Source organism: Bidens hawaiensis, unplaced genomic scaffold (assembly GCF_021521415.1).
Source record: "Bidens hawaiensis isolate Kalapana, Puna unplaced genomic scaffold, B.hawaiensis_p1.1 tig00009985_1, whole genome shotgun sequence".
Classification (NCBI taxonomy): domain Eukaryota; kingdom Viridiplantae; phylum Streptophyta; class Magnoliopsida; order Asterales; family Asteraceae; genus Bidens; species Bidens hawaiensis.
This window is the reverse complement of record NW_027491758.1, coordinates 577010-596016: the sequence shown is the minus strand read 5'-3', so window position 1 is coordinate 596016 and position 19007 is coordinate 577010. Positions and strand designations below refer to the sequence as shown.

The 19007-nt window shown below is 34.4% G+C and overlaps 2 protein-coding genes and 1 pseudogene across 2 annotated transcripts; 2 read left to right on the top strand and 1 right to left on the bottom strand.

Moving 5' to 3' along the window:
* Positions 1 to 4300: 4300 nt before the first annotated feature.
* On the top strand, positions 4301 to 5450 carry LOC143534021 (protein IRX15-LIKE pseudogene; annotated as a pseudogene).
* A 2857-nt stretch (positions 5451 to 8307) lies between these two features.
* Positions 8308 to 10411, top strand: LOC143534032 (transcription factor SPATULA-like). Its single transcript, XM_077028636.1, has 5 exons — positions 8308 to 8424; positions 9551 to 9655; positions 9731 to 9796; positions 9878 to 9943; positions 10024 to 10411. Exons 1-5 carry the CDS (start codon positions 8308 to 8310, stop codon positions 10255 to 10257), a joined length of 588 nt encoding a protein of 195 aa, XP_076884751.1. The 3' UTR covers positions 10258 to 10411.
* Positions 10412 to 10546: 135 nt separating this feature from the next.
* On the bottom strand, positions 10547 to 13945 carry LOC143534038 (PI-PLC X domain-containing protein At5g67130-like). The gene is made up of 7 exons (XM_077028641.1): positions 13709 to 13945; positions 13494 to 13631; positions 12269 to 12367; positions 11865 to 12168; positions 11568 to 11791; positions 10932 to 11018; positions 10547 to 10846 (listed from the first exon to the last, which is right to left on the bottom strand). Exons 1-7 carry the CDS (start codon positions 13919 to 13921, stop codon positions 10682 to 10684), a joined length of 1230 nt encoding a protein of 409 aa, XP_076884756.1. The 5' UTR covers positions 13922 to 13945; the 3' UTR covers positions 10547 to 10681.
* Positions 13946 to 19007: the final 5062 nt, after the last annotated feature.

Sequence of the window (19007 nt, the reverse complement as noted above, 5' to 3'; positions counted from 1 at the left end):
AAAATTTCGGATTATTCGGATATTTGTTTAACCCGAATAAAAAACATGTTTTTAGTGGTATTTTTCGGTTTGGTATATTTATTAGACTATTACTTGAAGTTTGAACTTTAAATTTGTTTCTAGGGTAATTAATATTTTCCGGTTTATATGTTTATTGTGATTCCAAACTATTAAATGTTAAGAACAAAAATTAGGAAATTTTTTTATATTTCTTTCGGATTATTCGGATATTATCCGAATCCGATCCGAATTGAATTCGGATAGATTCGGATCGGATATGAATATTCCTAATTCGGATCGGATTTCGGATAGTGTCCAAAAATTTTCAAATCCGAATAACTCGAACCGAATAAATGGAATAATCCGTTATCCGATCCGATGAACACCGCTAATTCTAATGTGTTATCTTTGATGTTTATAAGATAATGTGGTGAGGTCGACCAATACATAACGTGACAATTAATACAGACCATGCTTATTGTTGCCGCATAGGTCTTAATTGTAAGCTTATATATCATGAAAAATATGTATGTGCATAAATATTATTATATAGAATAAGGGCTAGCTTATAAAAGCATTACGTCACTTTTTATATTTTAAACAAACATTTCAATAAAAATTTGTATTAATGTATTAATTCATATTCTTTTAATGGTTATGCATAAGTTTGTTAATTCTTTTCTATAAAAGATGTACACAATGTTCATGAATTTTATAGCAAACATTTGGGCTTTTTTTCTTTTCACAATAACATCGCTTTCGTTAAAATGTTTGTGTGCCAACTTTTTTTTATATATTTTAGCTAAACTAATTAATATCATTTTAAGATGTTATATAATATAGTCATAGTTTAAACGTTGTATGAAAAAGAAAAAAACCAAAGTGAAAGTGATGTTAGGATTGTAATTAGTTAAGTAGTCGCTTAAAACGTTGCGAACGGCTCTCTCCCAACCACCCTTTGCTGCTTCCATATCCTATGCTATGCACGTTTTTATATTCAATTACTTTCTATATTCATTATTGATTACATGAATATTCAATAATACATATGTTGTAATATAAGAATTTACGATGGTTGGTAACATGTTGGTCACCTAAATCCTAATGAAACGTTTAGTATATATATATATATAATATTGTACATATGACGTTTTGTTTGTTAGGTTGATGAAGCTTACATGTGATTTGTTTATTGTTAATGTTACTAGCTATTAAGCCGAAGTAAATGAGAAAGTATTATGTGTTTATAGTATCCATTATAACTTTGAGTGATTACGATAAAGGTGTCGGTTTAATATACACTTTTAGCCTCGGGGCGAAATGCAATAGGCTTATTGTTAAAACGTTAAAGTGGTATGTTGTTTAGTATCTTGTTATTCGTATGCTCTTTAGAAAGCTTTTGAACTCTCCCTCCTCGCTTCTTAATAACACCCTCTACAAGCATCATCATGCCCAGTGGCGGACCCAAGATTTTTGGCCAACGGGGTCCCATTTATTCGGTGTTCAAAGTTATCGGGTCGGTTGTTATTCGGGTCGGGTCGATACAAGAAACATAATAAAAAACAAAGTCATAATTAAACACATAACACATGATGTCATTCAAAATGAGAAAAAAATGTGTTATAAATTCTTAAATGTGTTTGTTGCAAAGTCTAAAGCCCAAAGTGAGTAACTTTAAACATTTAAAACACAAAACCATTAAGAATAAAAAAGAAAAACAACAATTAATATTTAGTAGGTTTGAAAGAAAGGAAAAAAAGCAAAAAAATAGTGCTGGAAGGAAAAACAGCAAAATCATAGGTCATAGGGATTGAACTTGCAACCTTTCACTAGAAAAACAAGGAAGTATCCACAAAGCCACATCAATATTAGTTGTAATGGTTTCAAATACTAATTCTTATGGGGTCCTTAAAAGATTAATATACCGCTTCTAAGTAAATTTTAAAAAACATTGGTGTCCCGGGACCCCGAACCCTACCACGCGGATCCGCCCCTGATCATGCCATCACTATTGCCACTAGACGAAAGTTACCAATGACCATAGCCCCTCTTCTATCCTGCCACACACCGTTCATTCATTAATGTTTGATTGTCTATTACTTTATTTGTCATTTGTTTATGGTTTATTAATTTAGAAAATAGGATTACTAGCTGAGTATTGTTTATTATTGAGTACTTTATTTGTATTTTGTTTAAGATTTATTTGTCTAGAAATTAGGATTAGGATTATTAGTTAGAGTATCGTTTGATCAATCATTGGTTGTTTTAAGCTTTAGGACCATAGATGAAACTTGAGTTCCAGATCTAAAATCATAAATTTTTTACACATTTCTTTTGACCTGACCTAACCTGGAAATTTTTATGTTCATTTTTATAAAACTGAAGAATCTAAAAATAGTGACTCCGTTAGAATAAATTTCTGGAATCTCCACTGACAAAGATCAAGTCTTGAGAAAGGAAATCAAAACTCTTTTTGACTTAATCTTGTTATATTTAATACTTATCGATATAGAATCATGTTATGGTTTGAAGTACTCCCCAAATTTGAACTAAATGAACGTACAAATCTTAACAGTTGGTTTTATAATTCGTTAGTGTCACTCGCTACATGATAATTTTAGAAATTTAGAAACATTTTGCAAAATATAATAAAAGGAGTTGATTAAATTTGGGTGTTACAGCTTAGCTTAATACGGGTGTTCTTCGGGTTCGTTTTTCGGGTTGAGTTCTTCGGGTTTCAAAGTTTTAAATCTTGACTCAAAACCCAACCCGAATCTCTCACGAGTTTTCGGGTTCGGGTTTTTTCGGGGTTGGGTTAATCGGGTTTCAAGTATCCTAGAAAACCAAACAAAAACAAAAAAACTTAAAAACTACAATGCTAAAATTAAAACAAAATATTATTCTTTGCTTGTAAGCAAATAATCAAATAATAAACCAACATAACTTGATAAGAGTAAAACTAACTCGAACCATAATCGTCTTCTACCGGACGTGATGTGGTTGTTCGATTACGGTTGCTATTAGTAATAAACTGAAAACATTAATTAACAATAAACAATCGATCTATAATATACCTAAAAATATATTTAATTTCAAAACTAAAAAGTTTATTCGGGTTGACCCGAAACTTATAAATCAAACCCGAGAACCAACCCGAATTACTTCGAATCAGGTTCGGGTTAGTCTTTTCTCGGGTTCAGGTACGTGTTTTTTGAGGTTGGGTTTCGGGTTTCGGGTAAAAGTGACAGCCCTACAACTTACAAGTATACATCACCTACGTTCTCCATCTCCACCTATACACAAGGCTTTTTTATTTTAGACTGTTTTTCTTAGTCTTAAAATTTCATGTTTGGATTTGTCTTATTAGTTTTTATCATGAATTATAGTTTCTATGTATGTTAGGTGTTAGTTTATGGAGAGGGTGTTCTTAAAGATTTGAAGAATATCTTTAAAGATATGAAGATGTAATATATATATATATCTCAAAAATAATGTGTTTTATATTGTATTTTGATATACTAAAAAATAAAAAATAAGAACTCATTTTTTTGACGTGTTGACACACCCGTTTAAAATATTTGTGAAACTAAAGTAAAATGTCTATGATTTTACTGCCTCATTTGGAGTTGATGATCGGTGTGTCAAAAACCTGAAATTTTAACAACTAACGCATCTAATTTAGTAAGGGGTGCTGACAAAATGTTCTCATTTTAATACTCGGGCTTCTGACCTCTTCATAAAGAAAATCTTTGAGACAAACCTCCACGACTAACCCATCAAACGAAGAGATCAACTAATAATTAATATCATTTTGTTGCTGTAAAAAGATCACCGAGTGTATTTTTGAAAAAAACAAATATGAAAATCTATTAACTATGGCTCATCTCTTTCTTATATTTGGCATAGCCTTCGGCTCGCAAATCCTGATCTTTCATCTTGTACAGGTGAGGTGTTGATTTGCCGGTATCACCACCCATCTGGTCATCCGAGGAATACTAAACACACTCCTACTACCCTTAATCTAACAGTAAAGTCAAACATTCAAAAATATACTTTCATAAACATAAAAGAAAAAAGAAAAAAAGAAAAAAAAAGTTAAACAAAATATAAGGTTTAAACGTTTCTTTACATAGTTTGAAGAAATGATTTGAGTTAACAAAGAGAGAAAAAAAAACATAAAAACAAAATATAATAGCTTATAAACAGTTTGAAAAAAATATTGACTTAACTTCACGTTTGACATATATTGTTGCCATTTGGGTTCCCTTGTTTGTGAAAGCTAACATATTAATTATTGACTAAACAAAAGATTAGGTGCCCAAATGCAGCAGCTAATATCTCACTGTCATATGTTGGTGCCACTTTAATGTCATACTTAGTCTCAATGAAATATTTTTATAAAAATAGGTAGATAGACAAGTTTTTTTATTCAACAAAACTTATATTATTCAATTGTATTCCTTCTTTAAAACGACTCCTTTCTTCCTCCAAACCTTTTATTCCAATTTACTTACACAAAATGAAGAACACCATTACTAATGGTAACACCAAGCTCATTCTCCTCCATCCCTACATCCAAAAACAAGCCAACCCGAACCGCCTTTGGCTCATCGCCCTTGTGTCGTTATGCACGGTAGCATCACTTCTAGCCCTTGCATACACCCGTGAATCATTTCACACAACCACCACCACTGCCACCACCCGCATCACCGCCACTAACAACCAACAAACACTGCCTGAATCAGTGATGAAAGCGCTTATTCACTACGCCGCGAACATTAACAGCACCCATCACATGTCCGAAACCGATATCAAACAAATCCATGATGTCATTAAACAATGCACCTCCCCTTGTAACTTCCTAGTATTCGGGCTCACACCCGAAACCCTCTTATGGAACGCTATGAACCACTATGGACGGACCGTTTTCATAGACGAAAACCGATACTATGCAGCCTACATGGAGGAAAAGCACCCTGAAATCGAAGCGTATGACGTCCAATACACCACCAAGATCAGTGAACTTAACGAGCTCGTGACATCCGTTAGAGAACAATCGCGTAACGAGTGTGGCCCCGTGCAAAATCTGTTATTCTCCGATTGCAAGATCGGGTTAAACGATCTGCCTAACCAGTTATATGAAATAAACTGGGATGTGATACTTGTGGATGGTCCACGCGGGTATTGGCCCGAGGGCCCGGGCAGTATATCCGCAATATTCACCGCGGGTGTACTGGCCCGGAGCAAAAAGGGTGGGAACCATAAAACACATGTGTTTGTGCATAACTATTATAGGGAGATGGAAAGAGTGTCTAGTGAAGAGTTTTTGTGTAAAGAGAATATGGTAAAGTCTTCTAAGGATTTGTTGGCTCATTTTGTGGTGGAGAGAGTCACGGATGAGAATGGTAGACAACAGTTTTGTCGAAACCGTCCGACGGTGGCTTCCTAGGCCGCCCCATCACCGCACGCCACCGTGTATTATTACAGCGTAACTGTTACTTTTGATAGTGTAAACAATGATTAATCTTGTTGAATTTGTACACAAACGGTCTATAAACGTATAGAATAATGAAAAACGTGTTATGTATCATGTACTATTGATTGATACAGAGATACAATGAGTATAATTACAAAAACTTGAGTACACCACATCTCCTAATTTAGCTAGAGATAATTATGTTATGAACACTATGGGCCTAAGTTCATCAAACGCCAACACCTAGAGGTGTACAAAACCGCTTTTTTTTCCCAAACCGAACCGGTTTGGTCAAAGCCTGATCAAAACCGGTTTGACCAAAAATCGGTTCGGGTTAGAAATCAATTTAAGAGCAAGAGGGGTTGACCTAGTCCAGATCGGTTCGGTAGAGTCGGTTTAACCGGTTTTCCCTAAACCGGTCCGGTTTAAAACCGGTTTGGTTGTTCAAAAGAGGAACCGGTACCAAATCTGGTGGTTTGAGTCGGTTCCTGAACGGTTTAGGTGAAACCGGTTTGCTTGTCAAACCAATTCAGGTCAGTTTGCCATGAACCGGTCTTAAACCGGTTGTTTGTTACACCTCTACCAACACTAGCATGTGGGACCCAATAACGTAACCCATTTTAAGAGTTAACAATAACGTGTATCTAATACACGGTGCATTTGTAAAGTCCTCCATAGAATGCGATTGACCCTTTGGAATCACACTTTTTCATGATAACTACACTTTTTAATGATTAACGGTCTTTTCCAGCCTGGGCCGGTCCATTAGCAATCTAAAAGTGAATTCAGTTTTGTATTGTGTGATTTTTTTTTCTTTTAAAGTACCTTGAATTGTTTCATTATTATTTTTCTCTTGAGAAAATTTGTGGGAGATTACACAATGTTCGGCTATGCGTATTGAGCTTACACCCCTATCAACATCAGCCTAGTAAGGCGCCAAACATCGAAACGTGTAGGGCGTGAGGGGCTTTGGTGTGACCAAGATATTTTCTAACCAATCACCAACCAACTCACAATTTTTATTACAAAACAATTAAATAAAAATAATGTGTTTTTAGTTAAACCATTATGCGTTTTAGGGAAAAAATAGTGAGAAACCCCGGCCAACGTTGCGGTGGTGTGGTAATAACTTTTACACATTTTAGTTAAACCATCACGGATAGTCTTATTTGAATCGATTATCTATTTGATAAGGGTGTCAGACTTGAAATGTGTTCTATTTAGTAAAAAGTTGACTTGAAACATAAATAAAAGTTCACACAGCTGTGTCTAGCTGGGTTGGATAAGGCTTGGGCTTTCCTATGGGAGGTCTCAAGTTCGAATTCCACTCCGGGCGGCCTTGAGGTACCCGTCACCAATGAAGTTCTACTAAGACAGGGAAGCCGTAGTGGCGCGGGTTCGATCCTAAGGGTCGGCCCAGATCTGTCGCGGACTGAATGGAGGTGTTTTACCGGCGTCATACCTCTTGCGGGGTGGGGTGATGGGTATCCAAATGGGTACCAGGGTAAGAGTTCCCTCCTCCAACCCTTTTTTAATCACAATAAGGCTCCACCTTGCGTGTTGCTTTCTAGTAGAGTGTGTCTAGATCATTGGCACAAAATTGAAAGGTGTGTGGACAAGGACCGGAAGCTAGGGTTTAAGTGATGGAACCAAAGGCCATGAGTTAAATGTTAGTGATATATTGATGACAAAATATTTTCTCACGAGGAAGAATGTGGTGATAATAAGAGTAAGCAACGACATCCATAATCCGATGGCATCATGGCGGTAGGTCTCTTTGGTGTGCACTACTTCAACCTCTATCAGTGAAATAGTGACATAAGAACGGGTGTGCAATGTCGGTTCGATTAATCAGACCGGGGGATAAACTATAACCATAACTAAATGGTCGTTTAACTGTCAGTTATGGGTCAGTTTCTTAAAGCTTGGTTAATTATCTAATGTATCTTTTATTGTCCTTTTCTTTTGTTCTGGTTGAAAATGGTTCGGTTATGGTGTTCAATGCTTAATCATGAAGTTTTAAACTTATATATGTTTGTTCCAAGCTTGGTTACGGTGTTCCAAGCTCGGTTTTACACAAGCAACATGAATCTATATGTTCAAAGCTAGAAATGGAAGGAAAAAAAATATGGAAATACAAGTATAAATTGAAAAACACAAATATATGAGTTTTGGTTTGGTTAAAGTATGTTAGCCATAATTATAACAAATCGGTTTTGCCAGTTTCGGTTTTCGGCTATGGTTTGTTTTTTTTTCTAACCCTCAAGCATATCTTTTCTGGATTATTAACTATCTATTTTATTGCATTGTACTTGTACCTATTAAGGCGTCACATATGTAGAGAGGACTTTCACATTTTACACTAGAGACAAATGTTTTGGTAGTGTAAAATATGACATGTGATTATGGATTAAGATGAAGTTATAACTTTATATTAGTTATTAACAAAAAAAGATATAAAATGAGATGTTGAGCTAGGACTCACGTTCGTGAAGAAGACCTTCTTATGTGTAATGGTGCTTAGCGTTCACGTGACCTTATCACGCCCCGAGGCCAGGGTCACACCCCACAATAGATAGCATAACATGTTCAATCTCCTTAGATTAATTCATACAACACAAAAAAGCCTTTGAAAAGTCAATGACTTAGGGATCTAACGAAAGAAATAAAATGACTCCACTAAAAAGGTGGTTGTTTGGATGGATTATAAAAGTTCGTCTTATATTTAAATCCTTAAACCAAACACGCATTTTAATATTCCGAATTTCCGATGCATACATTATGTGTGTATAAAGTGCGACCTTCGTTTACTTGAAACCAAAATTCTGTCCATGTTATTATTCCCCACCGGCCACACTGCTAATATTCCGGTGAATGCTGCCGCTGCTCATGTGGCTTCTTCTTCTGCTGATTTCGACCCAGATCATGACTATGATAGCGAAAGTGAGGTACGTAGTATACACTATACTCATCTATATCTTTTTTTTTTTACTCTCTGATCATTTTCTAGTTTAAAAATTATGAGATATAATAAATGTAGTCTGAAAATATATATTAAACCAAGTACACACATAATTTATGATTATGTTTTATTATTTCAAAGTAACGTTACTCTTTAATTACCAGCGGTACGTTCGTAGCAACACAGGACCTAACCAGCATTTAATGTTGATGTCGCATCTTATATGTTATCATAACGTACTTGTGAATATTACAAGTGTACAAACGTTTTAAGTATATATAAAAAAAATTATGATTTGGTAAACATGTTAAAAATAAAAAAAAATATTTATTTATATTTTTCTTTCATGTTTTGACATTTTGGATGTATTAGCTGACATGAATAGATGATGATTTGAGTCTAGATGTTAAAACATAAAAGATCTAAAGTTACTTTCTTTAAACTCGATCTGTTCGATTTGGTGTGTAGAAAACTGGGTAATATTTTGTTACACGCCTGCGCACATTTGCGTCGCACATGCTTAGAAAAAGACAAATCCGAAGCAATTGCGACCCACATGATATGTGTACATGTATTTTTTTTTGACAAAATGCAACTAATACCATATCTAAATAATAAATGTAAAAAATAATGAAATTTAAATATGTATATTTTAGTTGATTTATATGACAAATAGTGTGATGTTGTCGTAGTTAATTTTCAACATGTTATTAGTTTGAAAGTGAACATATATCTATTATATGTGCCTACATATATGTGTGTATAGTGATCATCATTACCATATAGCAACTTTTTTTCTCTCTACGAATACACGGAGTGACGGAACAAAGTATTTAAATTTAACATCAATAGTCCATATTTTTTATTTTTTCTTTTGCTTCTTACATACAATATGAAGATTATGAACATAAAAGTAATCAAACTATTAATTCTTTTTGTATTTTCATGTATGCGTTTAATATATGTTTTAGACTTTAGTTCTGTAAACTTTACCTACACATTAGTGAGTTGTATTACCAAAGAATGTGTAGGTTATAGGTATAGTATATATATAAACTAACAATTTCTTATATATGAATTATAATATACTGTTTCCCCTTTAATTTCTGAAGGAGGGATTGGGACACTTGATGGACGAAATGGCTGCAAAACCAGACCCTCCTCGTAACCCATCAAAACGGACACGTGCTGCCGAGGTTCATAACATGTCTGAAAAGGTAACGATATATTATTGTAACAAAGTGCGTACGTTGTTGTTCTACATTTGATAAATGAGTTATTGTTTCGGTCAGAGGAGGAGAAGCCGTATAAATGAGAAGATGAAGGCCTTACAGAAACTTATCCCTAATTCAAATAAGGTATGTTTCTCTGTTTGGGTCACAAACATAAAAACATGTTTTTTTAACATTTGATTTCATGTTACATGATTTATTCATCAGACTGACAAGGCTTCTATGCTGGACGAAGCCATCGAATATCTGAAGCAGCTCCAACTTCAAGTGCAGGTGCAAGCCTCCAACCAATTTATCTAATTAATGTCAAAATTAATCGGCTTGTACTAATAATATATCGATTAATGTTTCAGATGTTAACAATGAGAAATGGGATCAATTTGTACTCAATGTGTGCACCACATGGCGTTCTTCAGCCGAACCATCGACCCACTGGCCTGAACCATGGGAACCAGTCCATCCACATGACAGCAAACCATGGACCACTTGTGAACCACATGCTTAGCCATAACCGGCCACCAGTACTCGACTTTTCACGAACAATCAATCAGGACCCGTCATTCGGAACTCAACTCGGATCATCCTAGTTTCTGATCCTTCCAAGACATTGATTATGATTAAATCGTGTTGTTTTCAGCTTTTAGTTATCCAGTTTTAGTTTCTTTAACATTGTTCAAATGCTGTTTGTTTGCCACTCCGATAAGAAACTTTTAGCTTTTCTAGATTTTCGGATCCGGATTTTGATGTGTCGGTTTAAGCATACCGCTTGCACAATGTTTTTTTTCCCTTTTTTATGAATTCAACATCAAGAAAACGAAAATTACGCGTAATGATGGTTATACTGGTCTCCTTAACAATGACCACCAAACTCGAAGTAACTAGATATAACGGAATCATAAGCATCCTCGATACAACATAAGCAACAAGTGGTTAAACATATACAAATGTGCATGTATGTATTCAGCCGCAAAAGAATTTAACCCAAGAGAATACTCTTCAGCTAGGCAAAACTTACAACAATAACAAGATCAAGGTGGATAATAGTGCACCAACAAACCACTGTAGTCGAACCACTTCATGAAGTGAGTAACCCTGGCTCGAACCACCAGAACCTCCGGGCGAAAGTTGTGCTGGTGGTGGAGGTGACAAGACCGGTGTGCTACATGTCCCGTTAACCTGCACGCCCATTTGTTCATTTAATGCATTTATCTTATCGAATAAATTACTAGAAATTCACAGAAAACTGAATTAAATAATATACCCCACAATAAGCAATGTTATCACATCCACATGTCAAATGACCATTGGCTACATCCACAGCTTCAGCCGCTCCTCCGCCATCGCTCCTCTGTGCCCAAAAACACTCGATTAATGTTCAAGCTAAGGGTGAGCAAAAAATCGAAAACATAAAAACCAACAAATCAAAACCGAAAAAACACACTTACATTAATAACCAACGGTTCGGTTTCATTTTCTTTGAAAAACAGAAATGACGGTTCAGTTTTGATTATGCACTAGCTTCAAAACGGTTCAGTTTCATTTTCTTTGAAAACCAGAAATGGCGGTTCAGTTTCGATTATGCACTCGCTTCAAACCGAACCGTCCAAAACCGAGCCACACAGAACTTGTTTGAATGTTTGTCACTAAATTTACAGCCAAAATTATTATTTTGGGTCAAAAGTTTAACACCTAAATTCATTAGCAGGAAGTTAACCAAAAAAAATGAGGCCCAATTCTCTAATATTTTGGGTCAATTCTTTCAGGCCCAAACATTTCAAACCCAAATGTAAAACTGAAAACTGACCCATAAACGAACCAAACCCGCATGAAAACCAAAAGTGGTTCTGTTTAAGCCCAAAATCAAACCAAACCGACTAATGCACACCCCAAATTTTACCTGGTAAAAGTCAACAGCAATATAATTTGGCCAACGATTGCCTGCAGCTATCTGACATGTGTTCAGCATGGAAATAATCGAAGCAGAGTTATCAATACACGCTCCAGTCACATTAGGATTAGTCGAAAAGTAGTTTTGTAAAACTAACGCTCGCGATGTTGTGTTCATCGGGGCTGATTCAGACCGACTAGGACACGAACCAGCAATCTGTCCCTCGCTTCCATCTACAGAATTCAATTAAAATTCATTTAACCACAAAAAATTAATACCACTAAAGTTATGTGAAAACAAACTTACATTGATTTTCAACTACGTATGTCCACTCATACGCGATCCCTTCAGAAGCCTCCTTTGATGATTTGGAGGTGAAAACAATCAACCGTTGATTTTGCTTAACCATATCAGTGATCGTGGGCCAATCACTGCCGTTTTTAGGCATTTGGCTTACTGGAAACATGTAGGTAGTGAGACCAGCTGCAGCAAAAAGCTTTGTCAAACCGTTTGGGGATGTGACATAATCCTCGATGAAGATGGTTATGATTTCTGATGGATTTACTTGTAGAAACTTTTGAATGTCACGGAGCACATTTATAGCTGGTTGCTGTAGTTGAGTTGAAAACATGTTGAATTAAATTATATGCAAAAACTATATGCTAATTTGCTATAGTAAGCATAAACTTGTTTTGAATTAATGTACTTACATATGCTGTGATGTTGTAGCATCTACCGCCGAAGGAGTGACATAACCATATATCGTTATTGAAGTCGTACATGTCCAACATTAGTCCTCGAACTCCATTCTACATAAAGTTTCAACAAATCTATTATCTGTCATGTATTTGGATTATTTTTAACTAACAATAACGCCTAAATATTGTACGATATAAAATGTATGTCACGTTTTCTTTTGTCGAATTCAATTTCTTATTACAGTTACTTGTATAGAAACCGCACATTGTTTGTGCTTCAATCTAAAGATCATCAAGATAACGAACAATGCTAGTTGAAAACCTTTACAAGTACCGGAAAGGATTTATTTAAGCCAATAAAACGTCAAGAAGAACTTTAAAACTATGTAATTGATTTAATATAAAGCTTAAAATGTTAAAAAAATTCTTTAGAAAATAAATATATATATATACATGTGAAGAAAAAAGAAAAGGTCCATATTTGTTGAACACAAAGTTAATTGTTCTAACTTTTAATAATTGAGTGACAGGACAAACTTTTTAATAGACACATACGGCATGTTCTGTTTTAACATATTAATAAAAGTAGATTGAAAATATCAGACTTTTTCTTTTTTCTAGAAAACAAATGCAACTTCACTGCTTTTGGTATTAAAAAACATTTATTTACGAAGTTAATAATTCCAAAACCACCCACCCAGACAAGTGGAATATAAAACAGAGATTAGATGCTTATCATTCAAGAAAAAACAATAACTTAATTAATAATTTACTGACTACTTATTCCCCATACACCAAACCAATTAATCAACTATATTATATAAAAAGAGCATTTCACTAACAACTATTTCATAAAGCTTCCTCGTTACATCTGTCAAAACTCACCATAAAAAATCATAGACGTGGTAAAAGTTTATCTCGTGTAACATTCAAATACAAAATCAATTTTAAACTAATTAAGATATATTAACTATTAAATATTAATGAAACAAGAGATAAAAAAAATGTGACCAACTCAACCAACTTATTGACTCGTTAATTTTGCTTACGCATGAGCACAAAAGTCGTGAACAAATTAACATCAAATATATTTATTACAACTAATTGCTAGTCAACGAACTTTTATTTTCATTTAAAAAGCGTTTGAAACTACCCCAATACACATACACAGACTAATTTCACTAGTCCGGGATTATTAATGATGCTTTAAAAAGGTTGAAAGATAAGTTTGAGTTACCTTTAGTTGAGATGCAACATCATCTTCCTGGTTAGCCGGACCCAGAACCGGGGACCCGGTGGGTGATTTGGTACCCGAAACCGCAAATGAGTTATGAGTTGTGAGCCATGTGTAGTGATTAAACGGTAGTCCATTAACCTGCTCCAAAAACTTAATTAAACCCTAAAAACCTGGACATATAATTAAAGCAGACAAATAAATAAATAAATAGAAACCTTAGAAGTGGGAGTCGTAGGTTGAACTCGAACACATCTGGGTCGCGTGTTGCCACTGGCGGGACAAGTGCCACAGCGTAAGCCGGAATCGCAGTTGTTGGTGGTGGTGGAACATGTTTCTCCGATCTTGAGAGATGAAGTAGCATGGAAGACGTGTAGCAGTGTTAGGGCGAATGCGATGATGATGACGAGATTGTGGTCGGATCGCCGCATGTTGGCTGTCACCGGTGAAATGAAATGAAAGAGAGTGGTCCGTTTGGTTTTTATTATTATTTGGTGGAAAAAGAAAGAAAAAGAGATTAATATTATTGAAGCAAAATAAGTAGCAGGTGGCTCGTTAGTCGTAATCGAAAGGGAGCGTGCTACGCGGACGTGTAAATGTTAACACGAGATGAGTGGACCCCGCTTGGAATAATCAAAAATCCCACTTCATGAAATTTCGAATATTTGTCGTAAATTGACCTTTTCTTTCTAATTTTGCATTTCTAAACAAGATTAATTAGGGGTGACCGTGACTCGGCTTTTTTAATAATTATAATAATAATAATAATAATAATCTAAAAGCTTTTGACACTGCGTGTAAGGGAAATTCGCGTTCGGTTCTTCCTCTTTGATCATAACTCTCTCTAATTTTAAGGAGTTCTGAATGGCTCCATTCAGATGTATATAGTTGATTCGCTCAGATTAAGAGCGTTTGGCTACAATTCATTCAGCCTCTGAATGGAATTTTCAACCTCTAATTCGCTCAGTTGAAAAAGACGTTGAATGAGAAAGTAGATCATAATAGCCTTAACTGTGACATTTGTTATTTTCGGTTTAATTTATATTTGTATCAACAACCCGACCCGTTTTGATCTTTCAGATCCGTCGTTATTAATAAAATGTTGGGTTTTATGTTCGTTTATTGTACACAAATGTCGGATCAAGTAAACGTCATTTTCGGTACGTTAAAACACCTCTTTATGACTAAAAACGAAAACCTAAGGAACTAATATTGTCAAATATCAAAAGCTGGAACCCCCCCCCCCTAGGGGCGTCGCGCCGCGCCACCATCACCCTCAAGGTGGTCGCGCACTGCCACCCCCTCCATGCAGGTCACCAGCTCGTTTTTGTTTGTTTTTTGTGCATTGTTTTATCATTTTTAACCAAAGAAATGCACGTATACCCCTTATGAATAAGCTATACTTTTTCCACTATAAAAACAAGTCTCGTGCACCCATTTTGGTTTGCTCATTCTTTTCCAAACTCTTTCAATCTAAGATCTAAGTATCCATTCTTCAAGTTCTTGATAGTTTGACTCTTCAAGGTCAAACTAATACTAATCTTTGTTGCTGACTAAATTTTGTTAATTAAAGCTTGTTATTATAACTTATTTAAAACATACTCCCCTTGTTTCTCTGGCTTTCCCTTCTCCGGACATGTTGGTTTCGGTATTGCTAGGCAAGGCTACATGGAGAACTATTATAGTCCTTGATAAACACTTTAATTTATGCTTTAATTTTGTTTAAGCTTATTAATATTGTTTAGTCCTTAATTACTTTTAGTTTCCAAATTGTTTTATTAGTTCAATGGTATTTGGGTATGTGGTAGCCATCCTCGGTTTCATCCCGAGCCAAGAACCGAACGAAAACCGAATTTTTGTTTAAATACTTTATTGTTAACATATTGTATGTAGAACTCAAGTATTATCATTTCTAAATTTGTTTTAATGAGTTCTATGGTATTGGGTATTTGGTAACCATCCTCGGTTTTATTCCGAGTCAAGGACCGAACCAAGACCAAACTCTCGTTAGATGCTTTATATTTAAAATGATTTAATATTATGCTACATGTAAGATTTGTATATTATAAATTCTAAGTTCATTTTAATAAGTTCTATGGTATTATTGGGTATATGGTAACCATCCTCGCTCTTATTTCGAGTCAAGGACCGAACCAAGACCAAACTACTTAAGACACATTAGTTGTGTTTTGAGCCACCGAATCTCATATTTTCTCTAAAACTATATTATAAACTAACTTTAATTGTTTTCTAAAAACACTTGGTATGTTGGATCTAACTTGATCTTATAACAAGTTTAGATTGACAAAACCAAACACTCGCTTAACGGACGTTGAGGTTCTTCTTAATAGAACTACACACTTGGTTAAGCTTCTTTTGATTTCATTGAGTTATCTTATAACATTTAATGCTTTGGAATCTCGGCTTCGAGCTTGACCAATTATCAAGACTCGAACCGACAAATCCGAACACTCGTAAAATCTCGTTTTGGTATTTATTAAATTTGCAATATTGCAATTATACCCAAATATTTACTTAACAAAGATTAAGTAAAAACTAATGAAAAGAGATAAATAACTAAATATAAATCAACTACTTAAAATCAATACAATATAAATGTCAAAACTCTAATAAGAACATATAAGAGAAACTTTCTGAATCCATTAGGGTTTAGTTACTCATGAAATCCAACAATTTACAATGTTCAAGGGGGTTGATGTAGAACCTATAACCCAGCTAGATTCATGACTTATGATTTCTATTAAATTATATTCGTGTATGGTAACATTTATAAGTTTTAACTCAGATTCTTGGTTCCATACTAGGCGTTTTTTCCTCTATTTTAATTTTGGTCCAAGACACGTGGGTTTGTTATGGCATCCATTTTCTAGTAATCTAATTAGTTGCCATTTCAAGTCTATGTTTAATTGTTTATAAGAACTAAAGTAACTCAAAACAAACTTAATAGTTTGACTTATGTGATATGTCACTCAATAGTCGATCATTCAACATTTTATAAATTTAAAGATATATCTGATTCATTTAATCATTTCATGAAGATGGGTAAATCACTAAATCCATTAAATTTAATAATTTCATGAAGTTTGGATACATTTAATCATTCAAAATTATATATTTAATATTTTCTAGATAAAAGACTTTTAACTATTTTTGAAAACCCAATTTGTTTGGTCATCCATTAAATTTTGGTTTAGTCCCGTTAAACAATTAAACTTATTTACCCAACTAAACCCATTAGGATCCATTTTTTCACTTGTCGAGGGCCCCTAAATTTTTAGATTATTAGTGATGGCTCTGCACCTTTACTTTATTTATTAACTGGTTAAAAACTTCAGAAATTTCCAACCATTGTAGCATCTATGTCACTCGAGCTAGTATCTTAAATAGTCCTATAAAGTGTGGCTCAATATGTCTCTTAGATCAACGATTCACATTTTTCCATGAAGAGATGTTCAACATCTTCCCAACACGAATCCAATGGTACCTAACTCCTTTTGAATTTTACGTGATCACTATTCTTATACATGCAGTATCAACAATACAGATAATCCAATAATCACACATAGGGGTGAGAAAGATAAGGGCCGGACCCTTGAAACCCGGTTACCCGAATCTTAAAACCCTTAATTAGACTTGAATAAATAATATGGGTTAGGTAAAGGGTATTTAAATTTCACCTTAAAGAGTAAAAGGGTTTCAATGGTCCGACTCTTTTTCAAACCCTTGACCCATTTACTAGATATATATACATCAGATTTACGATTAATCTGAAATTTATGAGAGTTTGTATTTCATATATGATTCATCAGAAATATCTCAACTACTAAGAAAAATAAAATTAAAGGGACATACTACTGAATGGAAACATATATATAGAAATCACTGAATTGTTCTCTATATGTAATTTGTGAATGTGAATATTGTTTGCATCAGTTCAAATAGTTGATAAACTTTCGAAGTTAGACTTTACTATGTTATTAAATGAAAGTATAATTGCTTCAGGATTCATATATTAAAGTCATATATGAGATATACAACTAATAAATGCAAAAAAAGGAGATGTGATTAACGTCTTAAAGGGTAAATGGTTGGATCCTTGAAACCCTTATTTATACCCGACTCTTTTATTGTTTAAAAGGTAAGGTCTCGGGTCCACATTTCTTCCTAAACGGGTAAAGGGTCTGGGTAAGGTATTAGATAAAAGTGTCGGGTCTTACCCTTTGAACTCTAATTGGACCTGCTCCTCCTTGATGTTATACACTTATATTGTACATGTTTGTGTTAACACAATCTTGTCTATCGATAACTTGATAAGATATACTTATTTCTATTCCGACCATGTACTTTCTTGGACGTCATTAAATTAAGAGAAGACTAGAAGTTTAAGGATCACATGAACGTTAAAGTAATGCCATTTGAAGGATATAAGTGTTGGAATCATGATGTGTGATAAGATGCCTCTAATGGCGATGATCAAACATTATTTTCAATGTATTAATATTTGATTTACATTATATTTATGTTACAAGGCTATAGGGTGACATAGGTTAATGTGATAATATCCGTGGATCGGCATTATTTTCACTGGTATAGCATAGGATAATTTTGACAATGCAAAGATAAAGATCACATCCCTCAATAATAAGTTAACATAGGTGGAGAACAAGAAGGTGCAACAAGCCCCTAAATAAAGAAATATTAATACACAATATATTATATTTATCATACGTGAGGGTATAGCGCCTATCACCTTTACCTATCGATAAAACGACAGGGATCCAAAGATATGAGACTGAAAGCTTATACACGATAATGCTTAAAGTAGAATGATTATATATTATTTAAAAAGAAATTCTTTATTTTTTGTTTTCGTTTAGAGAATATTTAACATCCTCCCAATCCAATTCATGCAGGAACAACATGGATGCACACCAATTAAATCTATATAGATGACATGTTATTATCGAGCAATAATTTATATTGCTACAAGACTACAAGTATCTGTTTGGACCACACCCTGAGCTCATATAAACTTACGTATTGTTCTTTTAAGAAAAAAAAAATAATTTTAAACAAGTTTCAACTTAGACGAAGACGCGGCTAAAGCGAGAAAAAGATAATAAGAAATTGTAATGTTCTTTTTCCTCCACTCATTTAGAGAAATTAGTGTATTCATTAGGGAACGATAATAGTTTCTTGTAACTAATTTTCTCAAGAAAATAAACTCAAAAGATATTAGCACTGAGTACTGTAAAAACCAGATATTTAATGTTCTCACTTTTAGCTTTTATAAAGCCCTGCTTGCGGTGCGCACATATGATGTATATATGTGTGAACCCTCGGGTGGGCAAAAGTGAAATTGCACTAATTTTGACGTTATTTTACTAATCTCGTGAAAATAACGTTAAAAGTGACTGACGGTTAATCAGGCATCATGTAGTGGCGTTGATAGCCGAAAGACAAGGGTACATGCACCGATCAGCCGGTGTCCCGATG

Coding starts and splice junctions, on each gene's coding strand:
- LOC143534038 (XM_077028641.1), bottom strand. CDS start 13,921: ATGCGGCGATCCGACCACAATCTCGTCATCATCATCGCATTCGCCCTA. Junction 13,632..13,708: donor CTACGACTCCCACTTCTAAG/GTTTCTATTTAT, acceptor TTTTTGGAGCAG/GTTAATGGACTACCGTTTAA. Junction 10,847..10,931: donor ATAACATTGCTTATTGTGGG/GTATATTATTTA, acceptor ATGGGCGTGCAG/GTTAACGGGACATGTAGCAC.
- LOC143534032 (XM_077028636.1), top strand. CDS start 8,308: ATGTTATTATTCCCCACCGGCCACACTGCTAATATTCCGGTGAATGCT. Junction 9,656..9,730: donor TTCATAACATGTCTGAAAAG/GTAACGATATAT, acceptor TGTTTCGGTCAG/AGGAGGAGAAGCCGTATAAA. Junction 9,944..10,023: donor AGCTCCAACTTCAAGTGCAG/GTGCAAGCCTCC, acceptor TTAATGTTTCAG/ATGTTAACAATGAGAAATGG.